Raw genomic sequence first — 21,743 nt, 5'->3', positions numbered from 1 at the left:
TCTATTTTTGAGAATTTATTTAGACAAAATTTCGTGGAAATTTTATATATTTAAAATGTGCAAAATTCTAACTGAAATAGGAAAGACTGGCCTATCCCCATGTCCATGTAAACCCTCCAAAGACATTTCAGAAACATCTAAAAGTCACTGCCCTATGTTATCAAAAATAGCAGCAACAAAAAGCTTTTTAAAAAGTATTTAGATCCTGGCTGGCGTGGCTCAATTGAGGGTTGACCCATGCACCAAGAGGTCACATTCGATTCCTGGTCAGGGCAAATGAGTGGGTTTCGGGCTCAATCCCCAGTGTGGGGTATGCAAGAGGCAGTTGATCAATGATTCTCATCATTGATGTTTTTCTCTCCCCCTTCCTCTCTGAAATCAATAAAAATATATTTTTAAAGTATTTAGATTTAAATTACTCCGAGATTCCTGTTGCATAATTGATTCTTTAATTTTAATATATCTGACTAGCACAATTTCTCTGAGCCTTAAATTTTTTCCCATCTATGAAATCATGACCTTATGCAAGAAGACATGACGATCTGTCAATGCTAAAATTATATTATGATGAAGGCTATAATAAAATTAGTAGTGGCCATTTCTGAACTTAGGACAGGCACACTGAGTATACATTTTCATCTCTGCAGATCTTCATTTCAAGCTTATGTTACTGTCTCTGCTTTAGATTTAATGCCTTCTGTAAATTATTACTATCACATACCTTTTCCCTAGATCACTAAGAACCAGGTGGAAAGTTTTTTGGTTTTTTTTTGTTTTTTTAAAAGCTCTTTAATATACTTATTTTTCCTCAGGGAAGCTATGTAACAGAAACAATGTGTTGGGGGTGAAGAGGACAACTCTGCTTAGGTTTTTTGTTTTGCCTAAATCTGAAAGGGGATGAAAAGAACCGGGAGAAACCAAGTGCGCAAGGGGAGGAAGAAAGAACTAAAACAAGAAAGTATTCTAGATGAATAGGGAAACAACCCAAGGCTTTGAAAAACAGTAAATTACTAAGATATGAGATATTCATGCTTCTTCTAAAAATCATAATCCAAAGATATTTATATACACACAATTGTTTTGATTCTTTGCTCTACATTTTCCTCCTCTGAATAATTTATTAACTAAAGAATTAGTTATAATTCAGTATCAGATTAATAAAAGATAAAATGTTATAAGGGCATTTTCATCAAACTGAATTCCAAAAGTATTCCATACTAATTGTCAGTTGAGTACATTTTTAGAAATCATACTCTCCGTCTTCAAGTGCTTGATATAAACTTCAACCACTTACAATGAATAAAGCCAGATAATACATTTCTATGTATTCTGCTGTTAAATAACACAGAATATTGGTGAATCATATTCTGCTGGAAGTGAGAGATCTGAGGAACATGGTCATGAAAACTAAAGAGCAAACTTTAGTTATACGGCAAAAAAAAGCATTATAAAAATCAATAGTTACAATTCAGTTCTTTTCATCCTCTAATACTAAAAAAGACAACAACCCAAAACACACAGACATCTTCCACATAAAGAGGTATGAACTGTGCCAGAAAAGCATTTGTTCTACAGAGACTGGCTGGTAAAGAAGTCACAGCTCTGTAATTACAAACCATTTCTACATAGGATGAACTGTTATAAATATACCCTTTTAGTAATAAGGGTCATGAGAATGTCACACTATGGATGGTTTTAAGTTCTCAAGGACACTACACTAGGACAATCCTGGAATTTCATAAAGTCCTATATATCAGTACTTAAAAATGTTTAAATTCTGAAAGGTTCACAACTATTAAAACCCGTCCTTCCATATAACAATACCTTCCCTATTACACTGACAAAAAGAAGATATTTCTTGCCCAGAGTTTCCCTGGCAACTGCCTTTAGAAGGGCTTTCCTTAGTAACTGTTTTTCATGTATAATCCAAGATATCAATTGTAAGCCTCATCATTAAATTCTATACTGAGAAAAATGTTACCAATTAATATAGTATTTTTCTATCAACTCTGAGATGCATTTTTCAGATGTTAAAATTTAAAAAAATGTCTATCTTATAAATACAACAGCAATAATTTTACAAGGAAATTTTTTATTTAACATACTCCCTACAAAATAGAAAACATGTTGAATAAGACTATACCTCAGAAAATTTGGGTTTGGTCCCAGTTTTACTTTAAAACAACAGAACGAAATGATTTTTAATAAGTCACCATCTCATCAAGGCCAACTATAGATTACATACCTCACAGAATTGTTTCAAGAAATAAATGAGTACAATTACATTATGTGTACCTAAAATGTAAAGTACAACTGTGCTGTCACATTTTTATTAATGCCATACTTGAAAAATATAATATAACATGCCAGAGTCTTGCTATGGTTGGGCTTTATTAAAAAAAGGAAGAAAAACAACACCTAAATTCTGCTACTTTGTTCATTTTGTCCTCAAAATTTAGCTGAAGTGATAATTTAGCCAGTAAATAAAATGATTTTAACTGTTAAATTTAACAGTACATGTGGAGAATCAAAGTACACTACAGATAATTATAGATTTCTTTTATAGCATAGTAGAAAATATTTTAATTATGAAAATTCTGAAGAGTATATATGAGGGTTAGTTATCTGTTATAGTACAAACTCAAGTGCTCAGAAACTGGATTTCCTTCTTGTGGTATTATACTTTTTAAAAATTTAGTATTATACACATATTTTTAAATGTAGGCTCCTTTTTTCATTTTAACATAATATAGTTTCAATAGTCTTTCCTAATGGAAAAAGAGGTGCTTTCTAGATTGTATGCCTTGATATCTATCTGTTTGGGGCATTTAATTCTTCCTATTCACAAAGAAAACACTCATTTTGGATATCTTTAAGGGGACTCATCACTTCTGAAAATCAAAGTCAAGAGTCTTTCCTTCATTTCAGTCATTTCTGGCAAATGAGAAATAAAGTCAACTAAATGTTCAGCCCTTACTAGTCCTCCTCCACCATCATCAGATACAGCCTAATAAAGGGAGCTCTTGCAATGAGTAATCATTTCAAACAAATCCAAACCAAAGGGAATATAACCCTTTGTTCCATTTAAATAGGTCCATCATCATGTGGATTATCTTCCAAATTAAACTGATGATACGCTACGATCAACCAACATCATTAGACATAGAATCTAAATTGAGCTTTATATTGAGTCAGCAACATAAAGGAATTTTTTAAGTGACAACACCACTTGCAATTAAGCTGTGTGATTTTAAGTATTTACTAATATATTTTCCCCACAATTATATCCACAATATAAATGCACACAAATTTTAACAAAAATATACGGTGTTTTGTATAAAAGTGTACTCTGCTCAAAAGTAAGAACTATTTTTTAAATCACTTGTATTATTTCTGAACTAAAAGTGCAATTGCTGTTGAATTACTGTGTCTGTATTCCAAACAAGAAACGCTTTTTTATTTTTTAATATTTCAATTAATTTCAGAGATAAAGGGAGAGGGAGATAGAAATATCAATGATGAGACAGAACCATTGATAAGCTGCCTCCTGCACGTCCCTTTACTGGTAAATGGAGCCTGAAACACGGGCATGTGCCCTGACCGGAAATCAAATTGTGATCTCCTGATTCATAGGTCAATGCTCAACCACTGAGCCACACCAGCTGGGCAGAAATGCTTTTTGAAAAATTGCCGAGGAACAGAAAAAATTATAAAGCAAAGCATAGTAATTAATTTTGAGGAATCCCATTATTGCAGATTAAATCATCAACCTAAATAAATAAGGTATACAGATTCCTCATCTAACAGCAGTGGTTTTTGTTTTAAAAAAATCATAGCATAGCCCTAGTTGGTCTGTCTCAGTAGATAGAGGGTCTGCCTGCAGACCAAAGGGTCCCAAGATTCGGTTCTGCTCAAGGGCTCATACCTTGGTTGCAGGCTCCTCCCTGGCCCGAGCCCTGGTCAGGGCTCGTACAGGAGGCAACCAACCAATGTTTTTCTCTCACATAGATGTTTCTCTCTGTCTTTCCCTCTCTCTTCTACTCTCCCTAAAAATCAATGAAAAAATATCCTCAGGTGAGGATTAACAAAACAAACAAAAAGAGTTTTTAAAAATTCATTGTATAATAATTAGACTAGGAATTAACTTTATCAAGTAGTAAAAAAAAAAAAAAGGAAAAATAAGATTAGTTCATTTTTATAGTATAAAATTATCAAATAATAGATTTAATAAATACGTACAGTCCCAGAGAGGACATCATGGGGGCAACAGTTGAGAAGGTGACTCTTGCATACTCTGTCATCACTGAATTTGATTCGTTGACGAGTAGTATCTCCTGTAATATAGGAAAGTTAATAACATTCAAGGTTAGACAACTAGAAAATGTTTATTTTCTGAAAGCCCGATTATTGCTAGCCCTTAATGTGTGGCTACACACACACACATTTATAAATCAGCTCAAGAGGGATTAGTTCTTTATATAATATCTTATGAAAAAAAACAATTTTAGACAACATGCAGTTGCAGTACACGTGTACTGCATATGTAATTTAAATAGTCAAAGTGGGAAAGCAATGCATTCTGTTAAAGTAATTCAGAAAAGCATAGGATTTAGAGCAGGAATGGACCTTAAGGATTATTGAGTCCAACTCCTTCACATTGCAGATGAGGAAACTGTGGCCTGGAGAGGTTAAGCGACTTGCAGTAGACCCACTAGGACAGTTCTACCCGTATACAACATTCCCTACTTGACACTAAGCATTGATTTCTTTTGTAATTATTTAATTAACTGAAAAACATAAAAAGTAATCTTGCAAATATTGCATACACACTGCGAATCCCCACTGAACCCCAGACGCCATTTCTTCCACTATTTTGTTCCAGCTGAAGTGTCTCCCTTTTGCTGCTAGGAGGAGTTAGAGAGGGTAGAATAACGTGTTTAAGAGCGTACAAACCTGGAAGAAGGACTTACACACCAGTCAAACAAAGGCACATTGCCTAAATGAAAAGTTAACTGTAATGCCTCCAAAGGCCCCACACCTCCAAGTTTTATGTAGCCTGTGCTATATATGGCCTAACATTTAAATTCTGTCTTCATATAGCACAATACACCTCCTAAGCAATAGAAGCAAGCATCCAACCTGCTAGTGATGCCTATCCACTAAAAAATTTACAAATTCTAAGGAACAAAAGGTAACTAACTACTCTAATCACAGAATATAGATGGCAGTTGTAATTTTTTTTGCTTAGAACCTTTTTGGAAAAAGAAAAAACTCTTAATGACAATTCCTTTATGTAGAGTGGTAGCCCTAAAAAAATGTGTTTTATTTTACCCTTCAATTGATATCATCGTTGATGAATGAAAACCTACTGGTGAATTACTGAAGCGAGAACTGTTGGTACCAAAATAGATTGTAAACACTGCTGTACTTCACATGATGCCTGAGGCACTCCAAAAACTTTCACCTAGGAAGTGATTCAATTATTTGAATTAATTTCTGTTTTTCACATGTGAATTACAAAAATGGTTAAAACTTTACCCCTTTTATGTGGTCTTATTTTGAAGAGTCAACTAAAGTCAACTAAATACTGTCGTTTTTAGGTGGGGTAAGATTTTGTTCAAATTGTTTTAATGTGGTTAAAAATACTTAATTGTAAGTCTGATTTGTAAGCAGAAAATATGTATTTTTAAGAAGAGTAATTTATAGCTAAAATGATAGCTTCAGAGCAGTTCAACAATAGGTTTTCTAGAGGCTAGTCTCTAGTTAAAGTAGGTTATTTCCGACACCACAATGTGGAATAATTCATTTATTGTTCACGCCTGCTACTATAATAAAGGTAATTTTACTGATCCTTTTTTCCTTTTAAACACAACTGCTTTTGTTCCACATTCATTAACACATCTGAAAAGTTAGCAATAACTCACGGCTCGGCGAATGCGGGGCCTTTCTGACACTCCCTTGCAGATTGAAGTAGTCAGGCATAGATACATTGAACCTTTACAAATAAAACAAGGGGCCAGATTGTTCAGTTTGTATAGAATAGACTCTGCCAGCAATTTCAATACAGCATCTAGATGTACATGTTGATTGTAAAGATTCTTGTATATGAAAACAAAAGTGAACAAAATCAGGGTGTTTTTATTTTTTTAAATATTGACTTAACAAGTGTGTAATCTTAGAGAAGAATATAACCAACCATAGGTAAAAGTCCAAGGCTGGAGCTCTTGAAAGTGGTGTTTGGGCCAACTGGGGTTTTTAAAAATTTTTTTAAATATCTATTTCATTCAGACTTTAGTGAGGGCCTTGCGCTCTTGTTAGAATGATACTATGATAAGCTCACAACAGAATGGCAATGCTTATTACAGGCTTTTTGCTTCTTGGCATGTAAAAAAATTTTTTTTTATTTTAAATCTGCACCCAAATTATGCTAAGAAATTTAAAGATATTTTAAGCAGAGGAAAAAAAAAATAAAAAAACTTCCATAGCTAGAAGTCCCCTTGCTACATGTATCTACGCTTTTCAGTAACGCAATAGCAGTGTTGTTTCAGTGCTCTGTCAAAATAATGGCTAAAAGATTATAAGCCAGGCCTTAAAATAAAATCAAGATTCAGTAAGTTTTACCAATCAAACATTTCATCAAGTAGGGCGACTGTTTTTGCTTCAGAAATCACAACATTAAATCTAATACTAAGACATGTGCCCTGAAGACACAGCTGTCAGATAAAATATGAACAATTACAAGTATCAATTTAGCAAACATCCCTGATGAGCTTTAAAAGAAATCAGTTTCTATAAACACCAAAAAGTATTTAAAATACCTTCTCATTGCATTTAAGTGATTGCTCTTTATACATTTGATAACTGTAGTAAACACAATATGCACAGCTATCAAAAATCAGCCTATACGTTATAGAAACTTTTAAAACAACAAAATAATAAAATCCCTAGTAATTTGAGATACAGAAATACCCTGAGAGGGGCTAGCAACTAAGGATCTGTTTATTGGTATTTTTAAAGTTTTACTTAAGAGACTTAAAATTTTAAAAAATAATTTGGCTATATTACCATGTCCATGAAGTACTTAATAAATTTGGGCATACGCCATAAAAGTATCCTTTGGCTAAAACCAACAAAAAATTTTAAAATAAAAATACCAGTAATTTTAGTTTCTATCAAGATATCTGGCCCAAACCATATTTTTCAAAACTAGGTAAAACAGCGCCCATTTGGGGAAAAAAAAGGAGGGGAGGGAGAGACTACAATCAATAGAGAACAAATATGAATCAAATCTCCTTATAATGCAAGGAATTATGTTATGCGTTCGATGTACTTTATCTTTGGGTGTTCTAGGAATATATTCATATAAAAATAACCTAAAGTAAGAAAAAACAATTACCCTGTTACACTATTACTGGATTGAAATCATAGAATCAAACTTATTAGTGAACACATCCTCTGTGGTAGACAATGGGGTTACAAAGAGGCATAGAAGACAAGCTCTGTACCCTCAAAGAGTCCATGATTTTGCTAAGAGAAACAGGACATTCAAATGAAGTAGCAAGTAATATACAATGTAGCCTGATCCAAGTGCCAAACTGATGTTTCAAGTAGTAGTACTTAGGAATTCTAGGACTAGAATGACCACCAAGGACTGGAGAGGTTAGAAAAGGCTTCATATAAGGAGTAGCCAAATTTTGAAGAAAAAATAGGACTTTGACCAAAGGAAAAAAGAAATAATTTTTCCATTGTTCCCTTCAATCCAGATTTTGTGTGTAAACAAAGTAAAAAAATTAGAAGTTTAAAAATAATGGGGCAGAGATTAGGCTAAGTTATTAGCATTAACAACAAAATGTCCTACCCATAACAACATGGATGTCTCTCTGTTCTATAAGCTCCACAATAATTCATTAGACTTTGTACATAACTACAATGTTAAGTTTTTAGAATTTAAATGGAAGCATCAAATTTTCTATTAATATTTCCTACCAGCAACTCAACCCCTTCATGAGTTTCATGAATTATAACCTTTATTTGGGAACACCTGAGTCACAGGTGTACAATAAAAACTGAAATGCATATTATTCCTCTCGAGGTCTCTCAGTAATGTAACAGAGCCTAAGTGGTACTGAGGCAGTTTCACTCAGGGAATATGACCATTAAAAAGAAGGGTGCTGCCAAAACTATACTCAAATACTGCTCTTCTCCAAATCCCCTTCAATCTGTTGGAAGGGAAATTTTTAAGCACACTGTAAATCTCAACACTGCCATTTTATGGTCCTGCCTTTTTCTGAAACTGACTTAGACTTAAACTGTAGTTAAAACCTTAGCCCAGATGGTATCTGATATCATTTTACATGGTGCATGCTATTTTCCCAATACCCACCCCCACCCTCCAGTGCTACCCACCCTCTCCCTCCCATACAAACAATAATTCAAATCAACTTTCACAGATTTAGGTGCTATTTTAAAAACATCAAAATTTTACTTTACCCATTCTCTCCGATGCTCCCTGTATTTTTTTAAGCTGTGAGTGGATGACCATGCTATGTGATCAACAACTGTGAAGGCTAAGCAAAAGTGAACTGAGTTTAGTATTATAATTTCAAAAGAACCTTAAAGTTTGTAATATTTGACATACATAATGGTATGCAGATACCTTATCTTACTGCATATTATCAGGCATTAATCGCAAGCAATTTATAAAAATAACTAATTAGTTGTACAGAATTTTGTACAGAATTAGCTTAAAGCTCAACTTAGGGAAAACAGAGAGGAGAAAACCCAACAGCACAGCACACAAAGCAAACAAAAGCAATCCATTTATAAACGGGGGAAAGCCCTCCCATATTCACCCATGTGACGACCAAAGCTCTCCCCACCGGTACACTCGTTAGGGGCCACATATCACTGTTGGCTTGGGACAGGATAGGCACATTCCCTCTAAAATAAAATCCATACCTCTTCAGTGAAAGGAAAGCCAGAGCTAGAAAGAGAGATATATAACTAAAAACTTAAAGCTTTTTGTTTCCCTGTGCCCTCGAGTCCTCAAATGCAGAGAAATGTTCCACCCTCTTATTACCATTTCTTCAAATATAAGCTACTGATCCACGAATTGGCCATGTAAAGACCCATGGCCAATTTATAGTCTAGGACAGGGCAGGGCAGAAGACCTCCCCTGTACTAGTAAATCATTATGTCTTCATGTGGAACCAAGGTAAAAACAGGTGACTACTGCTGCACAGTGACTATCATACTAAAGAACCAATTTTATTACTTTTGCACCCTTCTCAAATTTTCTCACCAACTCTACTAACTTCTCCCACCTACCTTTATTGTTCCTTTAGAATTCTACCTAAAACTCACCTAGAGGAACTCTTTTGTAATTAATCTAAAAAAGTACCCCATGTTCCCTTCTAAATAAACACACTGTTTAATTTACTTCATATCTATACAATTCAAAGTACATAATTCACTTATATAAGGACTCACTATGTCTTAACTTAAAATCATTATGTTTTGAAAACATTTAATATAATCCGATACACATCAAACTTTTCACGAATATATTACATAAGGAAAGGAAAGAAAGTGTACTCAACCAAAAATGACAGTGGGAAGAACCAGTTATGGCATTCTCATTCTCCCAAATAGCAAGTCACTTCTTTCTAACACAACTTACAATCATACCGAGGAGCAGCAGCTTTTCTTTCCTCCAGAAAAAGGAAAAATAAGGGTACTATACAGTTCAGAAAGGCTATCCCTCTTAATACTTTTATATAGTCCTATAGGTTTATAATTACAAATACTAATAACACTTCCACCACAATCCTATGACAAGCCCAACATTTTAAAAATGCAATGCCCATTGCAGAAGAAATTTGCAGAAAAAGTTCATTCTTGCTGAATATTATCATAGATTCATTAAAATAATTTTTTAAACCTACCAGCCTACTTGTCTATGAAAATCCAAATAACAAAATTATAAGGAATGAGACTAGGAAACAGCCTTGGTAGTAGGAAAAAAAGCTTATAGACTCTAAGAGCTAACAGAATACTAAAGTGGTTATATCCCAAGGCTCTATTCCACCCCTTGCCACAACCTTCTCTTCTCTCATTATACAAAGCATAGAATCTTGGCCACTGGCAGGAATTAATGCCATCACATTTCTAGGAGGATACGTGCTTTAGAATACCTATCTATATATTTCTCCTCTTAGTTTTAAGAAATATATTAGAAATGGGTTAACAGATTCCTAAAAATTAAGTTCTAAAAGTGAATTATATAGAATTTGTCTTATGGATATATGTCATAAAGTCAGTCATTAAAAAGTTGCAGCCTGCTAAATTTATATTTTGATACTTACTTGCAGAGCTGCAATTCTGATTCAGTAAAACTTGTACTCTGGATACCTGGTGTCTTCTATCATCCAGAACTTCCTATACATAAAATTAGAAGTAGCAAAAGCTGTATCTGGCTATGAAGAAATAGCTGAAAAGAACCAAGGAAAAAGCAATGGCTGATTAAAAAGACAAGTTCTGCCCTGGCTGGTGTGGCCCAGTTGGTTGAGCGCTGCCCCATGCCCCAAAAGGTCGCCAGGTCAATTCCTCATCAGGGCACATGCCCAGGTTGTGGGCTCAGTCTCCAGTAGGGATGTGTATGGGAGGCAAACAATCGATGTTTATTTCTCACGTCAATGTTTCTCTCTCTCTCTCTCTCTCTCTCTCTCTCTCTCTCTCTCTCTCTCTCTCTTGCTTCGTCTCTAAAAATCAATTGAAACACTTTTTTAAAAGGACAAGTTCTCATTGGTTGATGATGACTACAAAAGCTAAGTAGAGCCTTACCAAATCTAAAAACTAATGATGAAAATAAAAAGGGGAAAAAATGAGAACATCAAAAGACAGAAGTGACAGACAACTCAATGATGAAGGAAGTTAAAGTGAAAAACAGAGAATACCATGAAGGAGACTGAGCCTTACAACTACTGAAACATAGAAGAAATAATGTGTAAAATATACACAAAATAGGTTCCTCAAATTAAGTATTACAAATGAAGTCCCTTACGTTTCCCTACACAGTCCCCTACACCATGTAGGGGAAAATACACGAAATAACATTTGGTCATTCTCGTAAGTCTCTGAATTGTCTTTGTACTTTTTAAACAATTTTTAAAATTAGACACCTATAATCAGTATCACAGAATTCATCACTTAAAAATAAACACAACTATTCATGGGTAAAATTCTTCACTCCCCACGAGACTTTCAGTCCTTCTAGGATTCGAGTCCTATGTCACTACTTTACTGCAGAGTCAAAAGACAACAGAAACAGCCGAACCAGTTTGGCTCAGTGGATGGAGCGTCGGCCTGCGGACTGAAGGGTCCCGGGTTCGATTCCGGTCAAGGGCATGTACCTTGGTTGCGGGCACATCCCCAGTGGGGGATGCAGGAGTCAGCTGATCGATAGATCTCTCTGATCGATGTTTCTACCTCTCTATCCCTATCCCTTCTTCTCTGTAAAAAATCAGTAAAATATTTAAAAAAAAAAGACAACAGAAACAATTATGTCCATCATCTCTAAGAAAAGGAAAGGAAGAAGTAACTAAAGCAACTCAGCAATCTGGTAATATTCAAGAAAGTTAAGATTCTATTCCTATTAGCAATTGTGATACCCTAAAACACATCAGATAACAAATATACAGAAGGTCATGTCTGGGGAAGTATCCCCTCTAATACTGAGGCAAATTAAGCTATAACACAGTAACTTCTCAATTTACAAATACATGGTTTCTAGAATCTGAGGTGGATCAACTGTTTCCTAGTAAGTATGCCCTACTTTTTCCAGTCCATAACATAGACTCACCACCACTTCATCCCTCTACCCCCCGTTTCTAGTCCAGATGTTATCTTTAATAAGCACCTTTCCCTATAACCAGGCACCTTTTCAATGTCCTACTATGGAGCAGGTTGGTGAAATCCTCCAGAACTGCTGACCACCACACCAAAACACTAATGGAAGGGTGACAAATCAAGCCAAGAAGTAATTTTACTCAAGAAGCCTAGATGGACCTATGAATTCCTACATCTCTCCATCTCACAGTGTGTATTTCTGGCCAGTCATTTCTCCTTAGGGGCGTCAGTATATACAGTTCAAGCAACTTTCCTTTCACATGAATAACCAGTATTTTTCAAGTATGGGATTTGTCCAAAGGATGATTTTGGATGTTATTTGATTTCACCAATATGACGTTTTAAGCACCACTCAATCACCTGGCGATGATTATTATAAGTCAAGAAAAAAGCGTCCACTGGAGCTTAATATGTGTTTAATACATCTAACAAGTTCTAATTTTTAGCATAGAGTATGTGACAACAGAGTCTAATTATCTCTTATAACACCATGTTGTTTTCATTGTATTTATTTTTTCTGGGGCACAAACTTTAAAATTAACTTGAATTTTTAGAAAGTGAGTTGACATAAAGAGAAAATATTAATCAGGAAACAGGACAAAAATAGTAAAGGTGGCCCAGCTGACGTGGCTCAGTGGTTGAGGGTTGACCTATGAACCAGGAGGTCACAGTTCAATTCCCAGTCAGGGCATATGCCTGGGTTGTGGGCTTGATGCCCAGTGTGGGGCATACAAGAGGCAGCCAATCAATGGTTTTCTCTCATCACTGATCTCTTTCTCTCCCTTCCTCTCTGAAATCAATAAAAATATATTTAAATAAATAGTAAAGGTGTTATTCTGTGTGACTAACATTTGGGAAAAATTTATCTAGAATAAGGTTTCTCAAACTTTTAATGTGTATCAAAATCATAAGAAAGGCTTCTTAAAACAGATTGCTGGCTCCACCCCCAGAATTTCTGTAGGCCTGGGGCAGAATCACGAATTTTGGCTTTTAACAAGTTCCCAGGTGATTCTGGTCTGAGGATCACACATTGAGAATCACTGATCTAGAACAAAGCTTTTTCTTAAAGAGCAAGATAGCAAATTATTTTATGCTTGCAGTATGTCTATTGCGACTCAACTCTGCTGTGGGAAGGCAAAGAACTCACATACATTATGTACACAAATGGGCATGGTTGTATTCCAATAAAACTTTATTTACAAAAGCCGATGGGCCATAATGCCAGCCTTGATCTAAAACATACCCTCCTCAAGTAAATGAAAAGAGTATATTGTGTAACCTAATAGTTGGACAGAATACAGAAGCAGTTAAACAACTAGATATACTATAGATAGCATCCAATAAATATCCAACCTATTTTATTGAAAGGCAAAGCTTTGGAAAGTTTAACTTTGAAAGAAGACAGGTCTGCAGAAAACTGAGGTCTCAGGAAGATAAAAAACAAAACAATTTACTATGTTCAGGAGACAAGACAAAAGACTCAGTAAGGGCAGCTGTTTAAATTCTTTTCATGTTAGAATGCATGGATCAGTATCTAGAGTGGTTTGATTCTTTGCTTGCTTTTGTGTGTGTGTGTTTTTAATATATTTTTATTGGTTTCAGAGAGGAAGGGAGAGGGAGAGATAGAAACATCAATGAAGAGAGAGAATCATTGATTGGCTGCCTCCTGCATGCCCCCTACTGGGGATTGAACCCACAACCCCGACATGTGCCCTGACAGAAAATCAAACTGTGATCTCCTGGTTCATAGGTTGATGCTCAACCACTGAGCCACACGGGCTGGGCCAGAATGATTTTTTTAGGAAAAAAATTTACAGACCCTCTTCTCTAGCCCATGTTAAATAGCAAATTATGACATTCAATTGACTGAGCTACGTATTACTTTATGATGGCAGCTCTGACTTTTCAAAGTTGTAAGTTATTCAGTTAAAACAAAACATTGAAGCTGTAGCCAATTTCAGAGTTTTTACAAGCTACATTTCTCTACAGCCTCAGTAAACTTACAAAATTATTAACTCATCTATTTTGGCCTTCCCTTCCAATTTCTACACTAGTGCTGCTACTGCACGAGACTTTAAACCAGTTGGGAAATGTCCGGACCACATAGGGCCCAAGAAATCATTTGGTCTGGCCCTGCCAAGGTGTTGAGTTAATTAAATGTTTGACCAAATATAGCAGGCTAATTTTTAAGTTGATAATTTTGTATGGCCCATGAATGATGTTATAAATATCCAAATGGGGAGGGGGGGGCGGGGCAGGAAGGGGCCAGGCTATGAGGGTCAATGGGGGAAAAAGGGGGACATCTGTAATACTTTAAACAATAAACATTAAAAAAATGATTAGCCCTGGCTGGTTTGGCTTAGTGGAGAGAGCATCGGCCTGCGGACTCAAAGGTCCCAGGTTCGATTCTGGTCAGGGGCATGTGCCTTGGTTGCGGGCACCTACGTCCCCAGTGGGAGGTGTGCCGGAGGCAGCTGATCGATGTTTCTCTTTCATCGATGTTTCTAACTCTCTATTCCTCTCCCTTCCTCTCTGTAAACAATCAATAAAACATATTTTTAAAAAATGATTAAATAAATATATATATGTGTGTGTGTGTGTATAAATATATATATATATATATATATATATATATATATACACACACACACATATATAATCTCCAACCCAGCCAGTGTAGCTCAGTGGTTGAGCTATGAACCAGTCAGGGCCCATGCCTGGGTTGTGGGCTCAATCCCCAGTGTGGCATGTGCAGGAGGCAGGCAATCAATGATTCTCTATCATTGATGTTTCCATCTCTCCCTCTCCCCTCCTCTCTGAAATCAATAAAAATATAAATATACATATACATTTATATATATCCAAATGGCAAAAAAAGGTTCCGTACCCCTGCTTTGAACCAAAAAGGAACAGAATGACTTTCCGCGGGTACTGAATCCACAAGGTGCCTGTCAGAAATTTACCAACTCACTAAACCTAACCTTGATCCATGATACCTACTTGCCCTTGATTTCCTGCCACCCGTCTTAAATAGGTAGCTCTCACTATCATTTATGCTTATTAGACATTTTACCCAAATGAAACCAAATCAGAGCATGTATTTGCTGCTTATTGAGCTTATGCAGTGACAGACAAAATGATTTTTCTTTGGTTTCAATTTTTTTAACTGAAGTAAAAGAATGTCTCAAAATCATAAGGTTTTCTTGACAAGGAGAGCTAAACAACTGTAAAGAATCCAAGGACAATGCAGGTTTATATGAGGTGATACTATTATTGTTTTCTGGGCTGTTCTGTAAATAGAAAAATTATTCAGAGTGCAAAATGCAAAATGAGTTAATAGTGTGTTTGTTTTTTTAAATAAATTCACTATATGGGTATCAACAAAACTTTCAGTATTTTGATATGCCTGGACCTCAGATTAAGTCAAATATTTGCTAAAACTCTGTTTAACCTTTTTATGTTTAACTACTGTTCAACCTAATGTCTGCTAAAATTTCTCATGTTGTTGAAGAATTTATTAAGCTCTAGAGTAAGGAAATACCCCATTATTATTTTTTTAAATGTGTGCTTGTATATTAAAGGCTATGCCTCCTTCACTTAAAATAAACAATTCAAGTGGAATACAAGAATGGCTTACAATTGATCAAGAAATAAATGATTCATTATGTTAATGAAAAAAATTAAAACTAAATGCTCTCGATGTTGATGATAAGTCAAGGAACACAGATTACAGTAAACATGATTTTATGAAGAAAATCCACTGAAGAAAATACTGCTTCAATCCTTGATTAAATAATTTATTTTGCAGAAAGGCATCAATGTCATACTGTCCTATAGGTTCAACTGTTAGGTATCACTACTTTATATTAGGAACAAGTAAATGATTTTCTGAACTGTATTTTCCTGGTTACCTCCTAGGATGAATATCCTTTTAATTTTACATCCATAAACTACAACTACCGTACAATAGAATGGATCAACAAAAATATTAAATTCTGCCTGGCCGGCATGGGTCAGTACGTAGTTGAGTGTCGATCTATGAACCAGGAGGTCACGGTTCAATTCCCCTTCAGGGCACATGCCCAGTTTGGGGGGTTTGATGACTGATGTGGAGCACACAGAAGGCAGCCTTGATGTTTCTCTCTCTCTCTCCTTTCCTCACTGAAATCAACAAAAATATATATTAAAAAATTTTTAAATTCTGATTAATGTACTGTATTAACTGAGGAAGTACAGCATCATATGTTTAGGAAGATGACCCTCAAAAATAGCTAAAATTGGCAGGCTGATGTGGTTCAGTGCTTGAGAGTCAGCCTATGAACCAGAAGATCACAGCTCAGCCGAAACCGGTTTGGCTCAGTGGATAGAGCGTTGGCCTGCGGACTGAAGGGTCCCGGGTTCGATTCCGGTCAAGGGCATGTACCTGGGTTGCGGGCACATCCCCAGTGGGGGGTGTGCAGGAGGCAGCTGGTCAATGTTTCTCTCTCATCGATGTTTCTAACTCTCTATCTCTCTCCCTTCCTCTCTGTAAAAAATCAATAAAATATATATATATATAAAAAAAAAAAAAAAAAAAAAAAAAGAAGATCACAGCTCAATTCCCAGTCAGGGCACATGCCCAGGTTTCTGGCTCAATCCCCAGTAGGTGGTGTGCAGGAGGAGGCCGATCAATGATTCTCTCTCATCACTAATGGTTTTACCCTTTCTCTCCCTTTCCCTTCATCTCTCTGAAATCAACAAAAACAAAAAAATACAGTATTTATTAGTAAAAATAAATTTTTAAAAATTGGCTAAAATTATCTGAAAGCTTTAACTTGCTCCTTATACTCCCTAATTATAATGGACAACCAATGATGTTACAAAATTCTGTTCTATATGCTACATACTATTAGTCTACTGGTTATTTTTCAGGGCAGATATTCATTCCTCGGCTATTTTAGCCTTTCAGAGATGATCTCTGATCCCATTTAAAGGTTATAGCAGGGGTCCTCAAACTTTTAAACAGGGGGCCAGTTCACTGTCCCTCAGACAGTTGGAGGGCCGGACTATAGTTTAAAAAAAAACTGTGAACAAATTCCTATGCACACTGCACATATCTTATTTTGAAGTAAAAAAACTAAACGGGAACAAATACAATATTTGTATTTGCATGTGCCCGCGGGCCGTAGTTTGAGGACCACTGGGTTATAGCAATTAAGAGGTATGAAATCCTCAAACTACCTTCTATAACTTCCCTAGTTAATAAACGAAGAATATTATCTAAATTCACACCCTCAAGTTTATTTAATTCCTATCCTTGTACCCTGCCAGGCCTGTCTGCAGTCAGAACCAGAGATTTAAAAACTGTTTTCGTTGGCAAAAGGACTTTAGCTAGGGTCATCCTTGCAATTAACACAACTCAGCACAAATGACCATAGTCTGTGTGAGGACACTGGGTTCCCCCAAGTGTCACATAGATAGGTCTCTAACTGCTGCTTGAATTTCCCTGGGCTGCTTTACTGCTCCCTGTTTTCAAATGGAATATGATTAGGGAAAAATCAATTATCCCTCTCCCTTCTTTTACTGCTAACAACTAACACAAAGATATTTATAAAATTTAACATATTTTACACTTCATATAAAATGATACTGATATATACCTACTTATGGTTCCTCCCTTCTAAAAAACTTTAAATATGTTTTTCCAACATTTTTTTAGTGGAACATAGGAAATTGCTTGGTTTCCCAATTAACAAATTACAGATTTAACTTGAGGCAAAAAGGTTAAGTGACTTACCCAAGATTACAATTAGAGGTACAGCTGGGGCTAGAAACAAGGTCTCCTGAGTCTCAGCCCAGTGCTCTTTTCCTTAGCCCATGATGCCTTATCAGAAAAATCCAAATACAGTCAGACCCCCAGTTACATGGGTATGAGTTACACTGATTCACATATACAAACTTTATATAGTGTGACCAATGTTTCAACTCACGCGGTACCCTGCTTCCATTTATGCAGTATGCCAGGCATCGGCACGATTTTCAGTGGCACACAGGCGGTTGCCACCACCAGGGCCCTAGGCAAAATTGCAAAGAAGGCAAAGTTTGTCTTTGGCCCTCCCACCTCCCTTATACATTCCTCTCCCACCTCCTAGTCATCCCCCTGCCCAGCCTCCCAGCACCATCATGCTGCCCTCTGGTTGTGCAAAGCCCCCCACTGCCACCACTCACCCTGGACTGTCCTTTCTGGAAGTGCCCAGTGATCAAAAATTACCTCTCCATTTCCCTGCCACTAAAATTCCTATTCCTGAGGATTTCAGTGAAGTTTAGATAATCTAAATGATTTAAATAATTCAAAATAAGGTACATTTAACAGACTTAAATCTCCAAGGAGTTTAAAAAGGAACTAATTAAAAAGATTTTGGGGAGGAGCAAAAGGAGTCTTTTATTGGAGGAAGGGGAGGTGCAAGGTAGTCTCAGGACACTAAAGGTGGAGGGAATTACTGCCACCTTGTGTCCCACTATCCTAGAAGACAGTGGTCTCTAGGATTAAAATTTAAAAACAAAACAAATTTTTTTTTGAACAGGGCTGCCTTAAATACCTCCTACCTACCTTTTCCATCTCTCTCCCACCTCTTGGATCCCCAAATCCACCTCTTAGTGCCAAAGACAACCAACAGCAGGTAAGCTGTTCCTATGTCCAATACAAGGCTTCCCATTATAGAATTTCAAATTACATGGTCTTATTGAAGAACATATCCATTTTCTCTATCTCTGAATAACTTAAGTTGACTATATGCTAAAAAAGAACAATTCTAATATTTAAAGGCCTTAAGTCATAAAATAAAACATGTAAACTCATTAACTATCTGGTTTTCTGGTAAGAAGGAAAAGAATGTTCTGATTATTATCTTATACACATAAAAGAATTTCTGTACCTAAAAAACATTCTTTTCCTTGAAAATAGTATGTTTCTTGTTTCTGGCCCAACACAGCAGTGAATATTCAGTCATTTCAACTAAATAATATTGTGGACTCATAAACATGAATTCATTGGTAAATTCTCTTAGTCTGGAGGCAAAAAAAAAAAAAATAATCCAGTAACACACAAAAAATAAAAATTTATTTGTATACAAAACAGAATGGGTTTTAAGAAATCCCTGTTTCTGCTAACTACATACAATACACACATTTTTGGTTTAGCTTTGCAATGCTACATTAGCTGCCTAGTTCGGAAATTTATCAGCTGATAGTATTTTGATCCAACTACCCTCCTAGTAAAATTAGGAAATTCAATCCATGCAGAAGGTACCAAAAATGGTATCCATCTAGGACTAAAAAGATCATGTAAATGACTTCTGTAATTTTAACACAAAGATTATTGTCAGCTAAAATCCTATATTAAGCCCCTTCACAATCCTGTCTTCATAATAAAAAAGGAGCAACGTTAAGACATGCTGCAGATATAAAATGACCATTCTTATCTAAAGGTGAAAAATGATAACAGATAAGTTCTTCCAGTGGCATTTCAAATTAATGTTAACTTTCAAGGGTTTACTACACAAATAAAATTCATTTCCTTCCCAATCTTCCCCTCCACAAGTATGTTTGCCATCTACACCTATTTGTCTATGTGATCTACAAAGAAAAGTTCCCAATATGGGTTTTAATTAAAACTGAACTGTGAATACTGAAAAGCCATTCTTTAAATATGCATTGCCAAAAATATTTGAACTCAATAAATTTAAAAAACCTACTCACATATTTTGCTGCAAAGCACTCAAGAAGATAAGAGCGACTTAAAATTTTAAGTGTCTTTTCTCTTACATCAAGCAATAAAAATAACTTAAGAAAAAAAGCATTTCTTCAATGGTTAAGAAACTATTTACCAGGACAAGCAACATATGAAAATAAACAAGTGTTTTATTTCATTTTCAGAAATTAATGAACTACACCTTTCCTCCACAGTAGGATGGATTTGAGCTGAATTTGAAAGAGTACATTACTAATTATCATCAACAAAAAAGCAACAGCATTTCTTCTTATTTGGAAATTCTCTTTATGACAAAAAGATATCCAGCAATTAGTGGTTTTCTATACAAACTCTAACCTGAGTGCCTAAAAGAATCGTTTCCTTCAATTCTACCTCACTGGGCACCACATTTTCAAAATGGTTCTAGTTGGGGCACATGCAAGATTTGTCAAATTAACTGAACAAAGCCTCTATTAAATTGTCTAACAAAATGGAGGGCTTTCGGGGAAAAAACGGGCCATAATATTTTTTTCATAAAATGGGGCTAAACACACCCACTCAAGAAACCACGGTTTGGGTCAGATATTTTCGTAAGAATGGTTGTTTCTGAGGGGGTTGAGAGTGCATTTCTAGGACTGGGTTTACAGCAAAGGTTTCCTCCGGACTCAGCTAAGGGGGGGGGGGGGGGGGGGGCGGTTCTCTCTGGATGCTCTGGAGGACGGCGGCGAGAGATGATCCCAAAACTCTGGGTTAGGGATTAGTGCAGGGGGGCGGAGGCTCTAGCGGTCCGCAGGTACCTAATTCGACCACAAAATGGGCCGCCCTACTACGCAAGAGAGACGTGGGCTCTCCAGTCCCAGCCAAGTCAACACTGAAGGCTCAAACTCTCCCCCTTCAGCCGCCAGGCCCCGCCTAAGCCCATTGGCAGCAGTTCCCGCCAATCCGCTCGGACACCGCCCCCCCAGCCCGACTGCCCAGTCCTGATTGGATGGGAGCGGAGCCGGGACCTCGTGTTACCAATCTGGGAGCCCCTTACTCAGCCACACACACAAGCCCAGGTGCGCCCGCGGAGCCCCTTCTCCTCGCCTTTCCCGTCCCCTCCCCCACCCCCAGGGCACTGGCAGAGACTTACCGTCCCGGGAGGTGCCCATCAACTGGTCCAGCATCGCGCGCATCTGGGCCTGCGCCGACATGGCGGCGGCGTAGCGGGCGGGTGGACAGGCGGGGGTGGGGCGCAGACCGGGCCCTTTCGGGAGGGGGGGGACAAGGGGAAGGGCTGAGGGAAGGTGAGACGCTCTCTGGTTGCCGCCGCCGCCGCCGCCACCTCGAGGCGTGCGGGAAAGGAGCCGGAGGATTTACAGCGGAGTCCGGGCTGCGCTCCTGACGACCACGCGCACGCGGAAGACAGAGCCCCACGCAAATGACCCTCGTTCCCTCAATCTCTGTCCAAGTCCTGAGACAGAAGCGATAAGGGCTAAGCAAGCTCTCGCCTTCAACACCGCCACCCGCAAGCAGCCGTCAGCCCCCCCTTCAAGCTCTGACGCCGCTCGCCACCGCCGTCGCTGCCACGTGAGCGCGCACGCTGCTCGCGCTCAGTCGTTTTCTGCGGGTCTCCACCAACCGGCGTCCAACTGTATTTGCTCCGCCCGCCCCGCCCAGGAGGGGTTCCGCCCTAACGGCTCTCGTGCGCGTACACGCGAGTTCTCCCGCCCCTTCCTCCCAGATCTCGCGAGACTCCGGTACTTCCCCAGACCCTCGGGTTGCGTTCGCCTGAGGCGCCAAACCTCATGTTCCCGGCTGCAGGTTGGAACTGGGCAGCGCCGCACCTTCGGCTGGCGAGCCGGACCCAAATCAAATGTCAGAGGGTTAGCCTGAGTCCAGAGTGAGTGGAGGCCTGGCGGGTCGGCTCGACGGAGGTTAGCAGTCTCAATAGCTCATACGGGCGTCTTCCCGAGGAGTATTTACTGATCGATTAACCCCATTTCGGGGGCCCGCCCGGAATCGTAGACTCAACCCTTTTCTCAATGCTGCCGACCCCCTGCAACAGGCGCCCTGGAGGTTTGACATCTGGGTCATTTTCCTTCATAGAGACTTTTAAGCACCCCCA

General features: G+C 37.6%; 1 protein-coding gene across 8 annotated transcripts in view; it reads right to left on the bottom strand.

Moving 5' to 3' along the window:
• Positions 1–21,185, bottom strand: part of LUC7L2 (LUC7 like 2, pre-mRNA splicing factor) — a 59,438-nt gene extending 38,253 nt beyond the window's left edge. Inside the window, exons 1-3 of one of the 8 annotated variants that reach the window (XM_070424006.1) lie at positions 17,877–17,958; positions 10,365–10,437; positions 4,240–4,334 (exon numbers count right to left, since the gene is read on the bottom strand). In XM_070424006.1, coding sequence (XP_070280107.1) covers positions 4,240–4,334; positions 10,365–10,437; positions 17,877–17,894 — 186 coding nt within the window. In that variant the 5' untranslated portion in view covers positions 17,895–17,958. Of the gene's footprint in view, positions 1–4,239; positions 5,996–8,490; positions 10,289–10,364; positions 10,438–17,876; positions 17,959–20,768 lie in introns of those variants that run through there. The other 7 variants (XM_070424008.1, XM_070424010.1, XM_070424007.1 and 4 more) reach the window with 7 other exon arrangements.
• Positions 21,186–21,743: the final 558 nt, after the last annotated feature.

This window comes from Myotis yumanensis, unplaced genomic scaffold (genome assembly GCF_028538775.1).
Source record: "Myotis yumanensis isolate MYYU_CA2020_CCGP unplaced genomic scaffold, mMyoYum1.0.hap1 SCAF_9, whole genome shotgun sequence".
Lineage (NCBI taxonomy): Eukaryota > Metazoa > Chordata > Mammalia > Chiroptera > Vespertilionidae > Myotis > Myotis yumanensis.
This window is presented reverse-complemented; position numbering and strand designations above follow the sequence as displayed.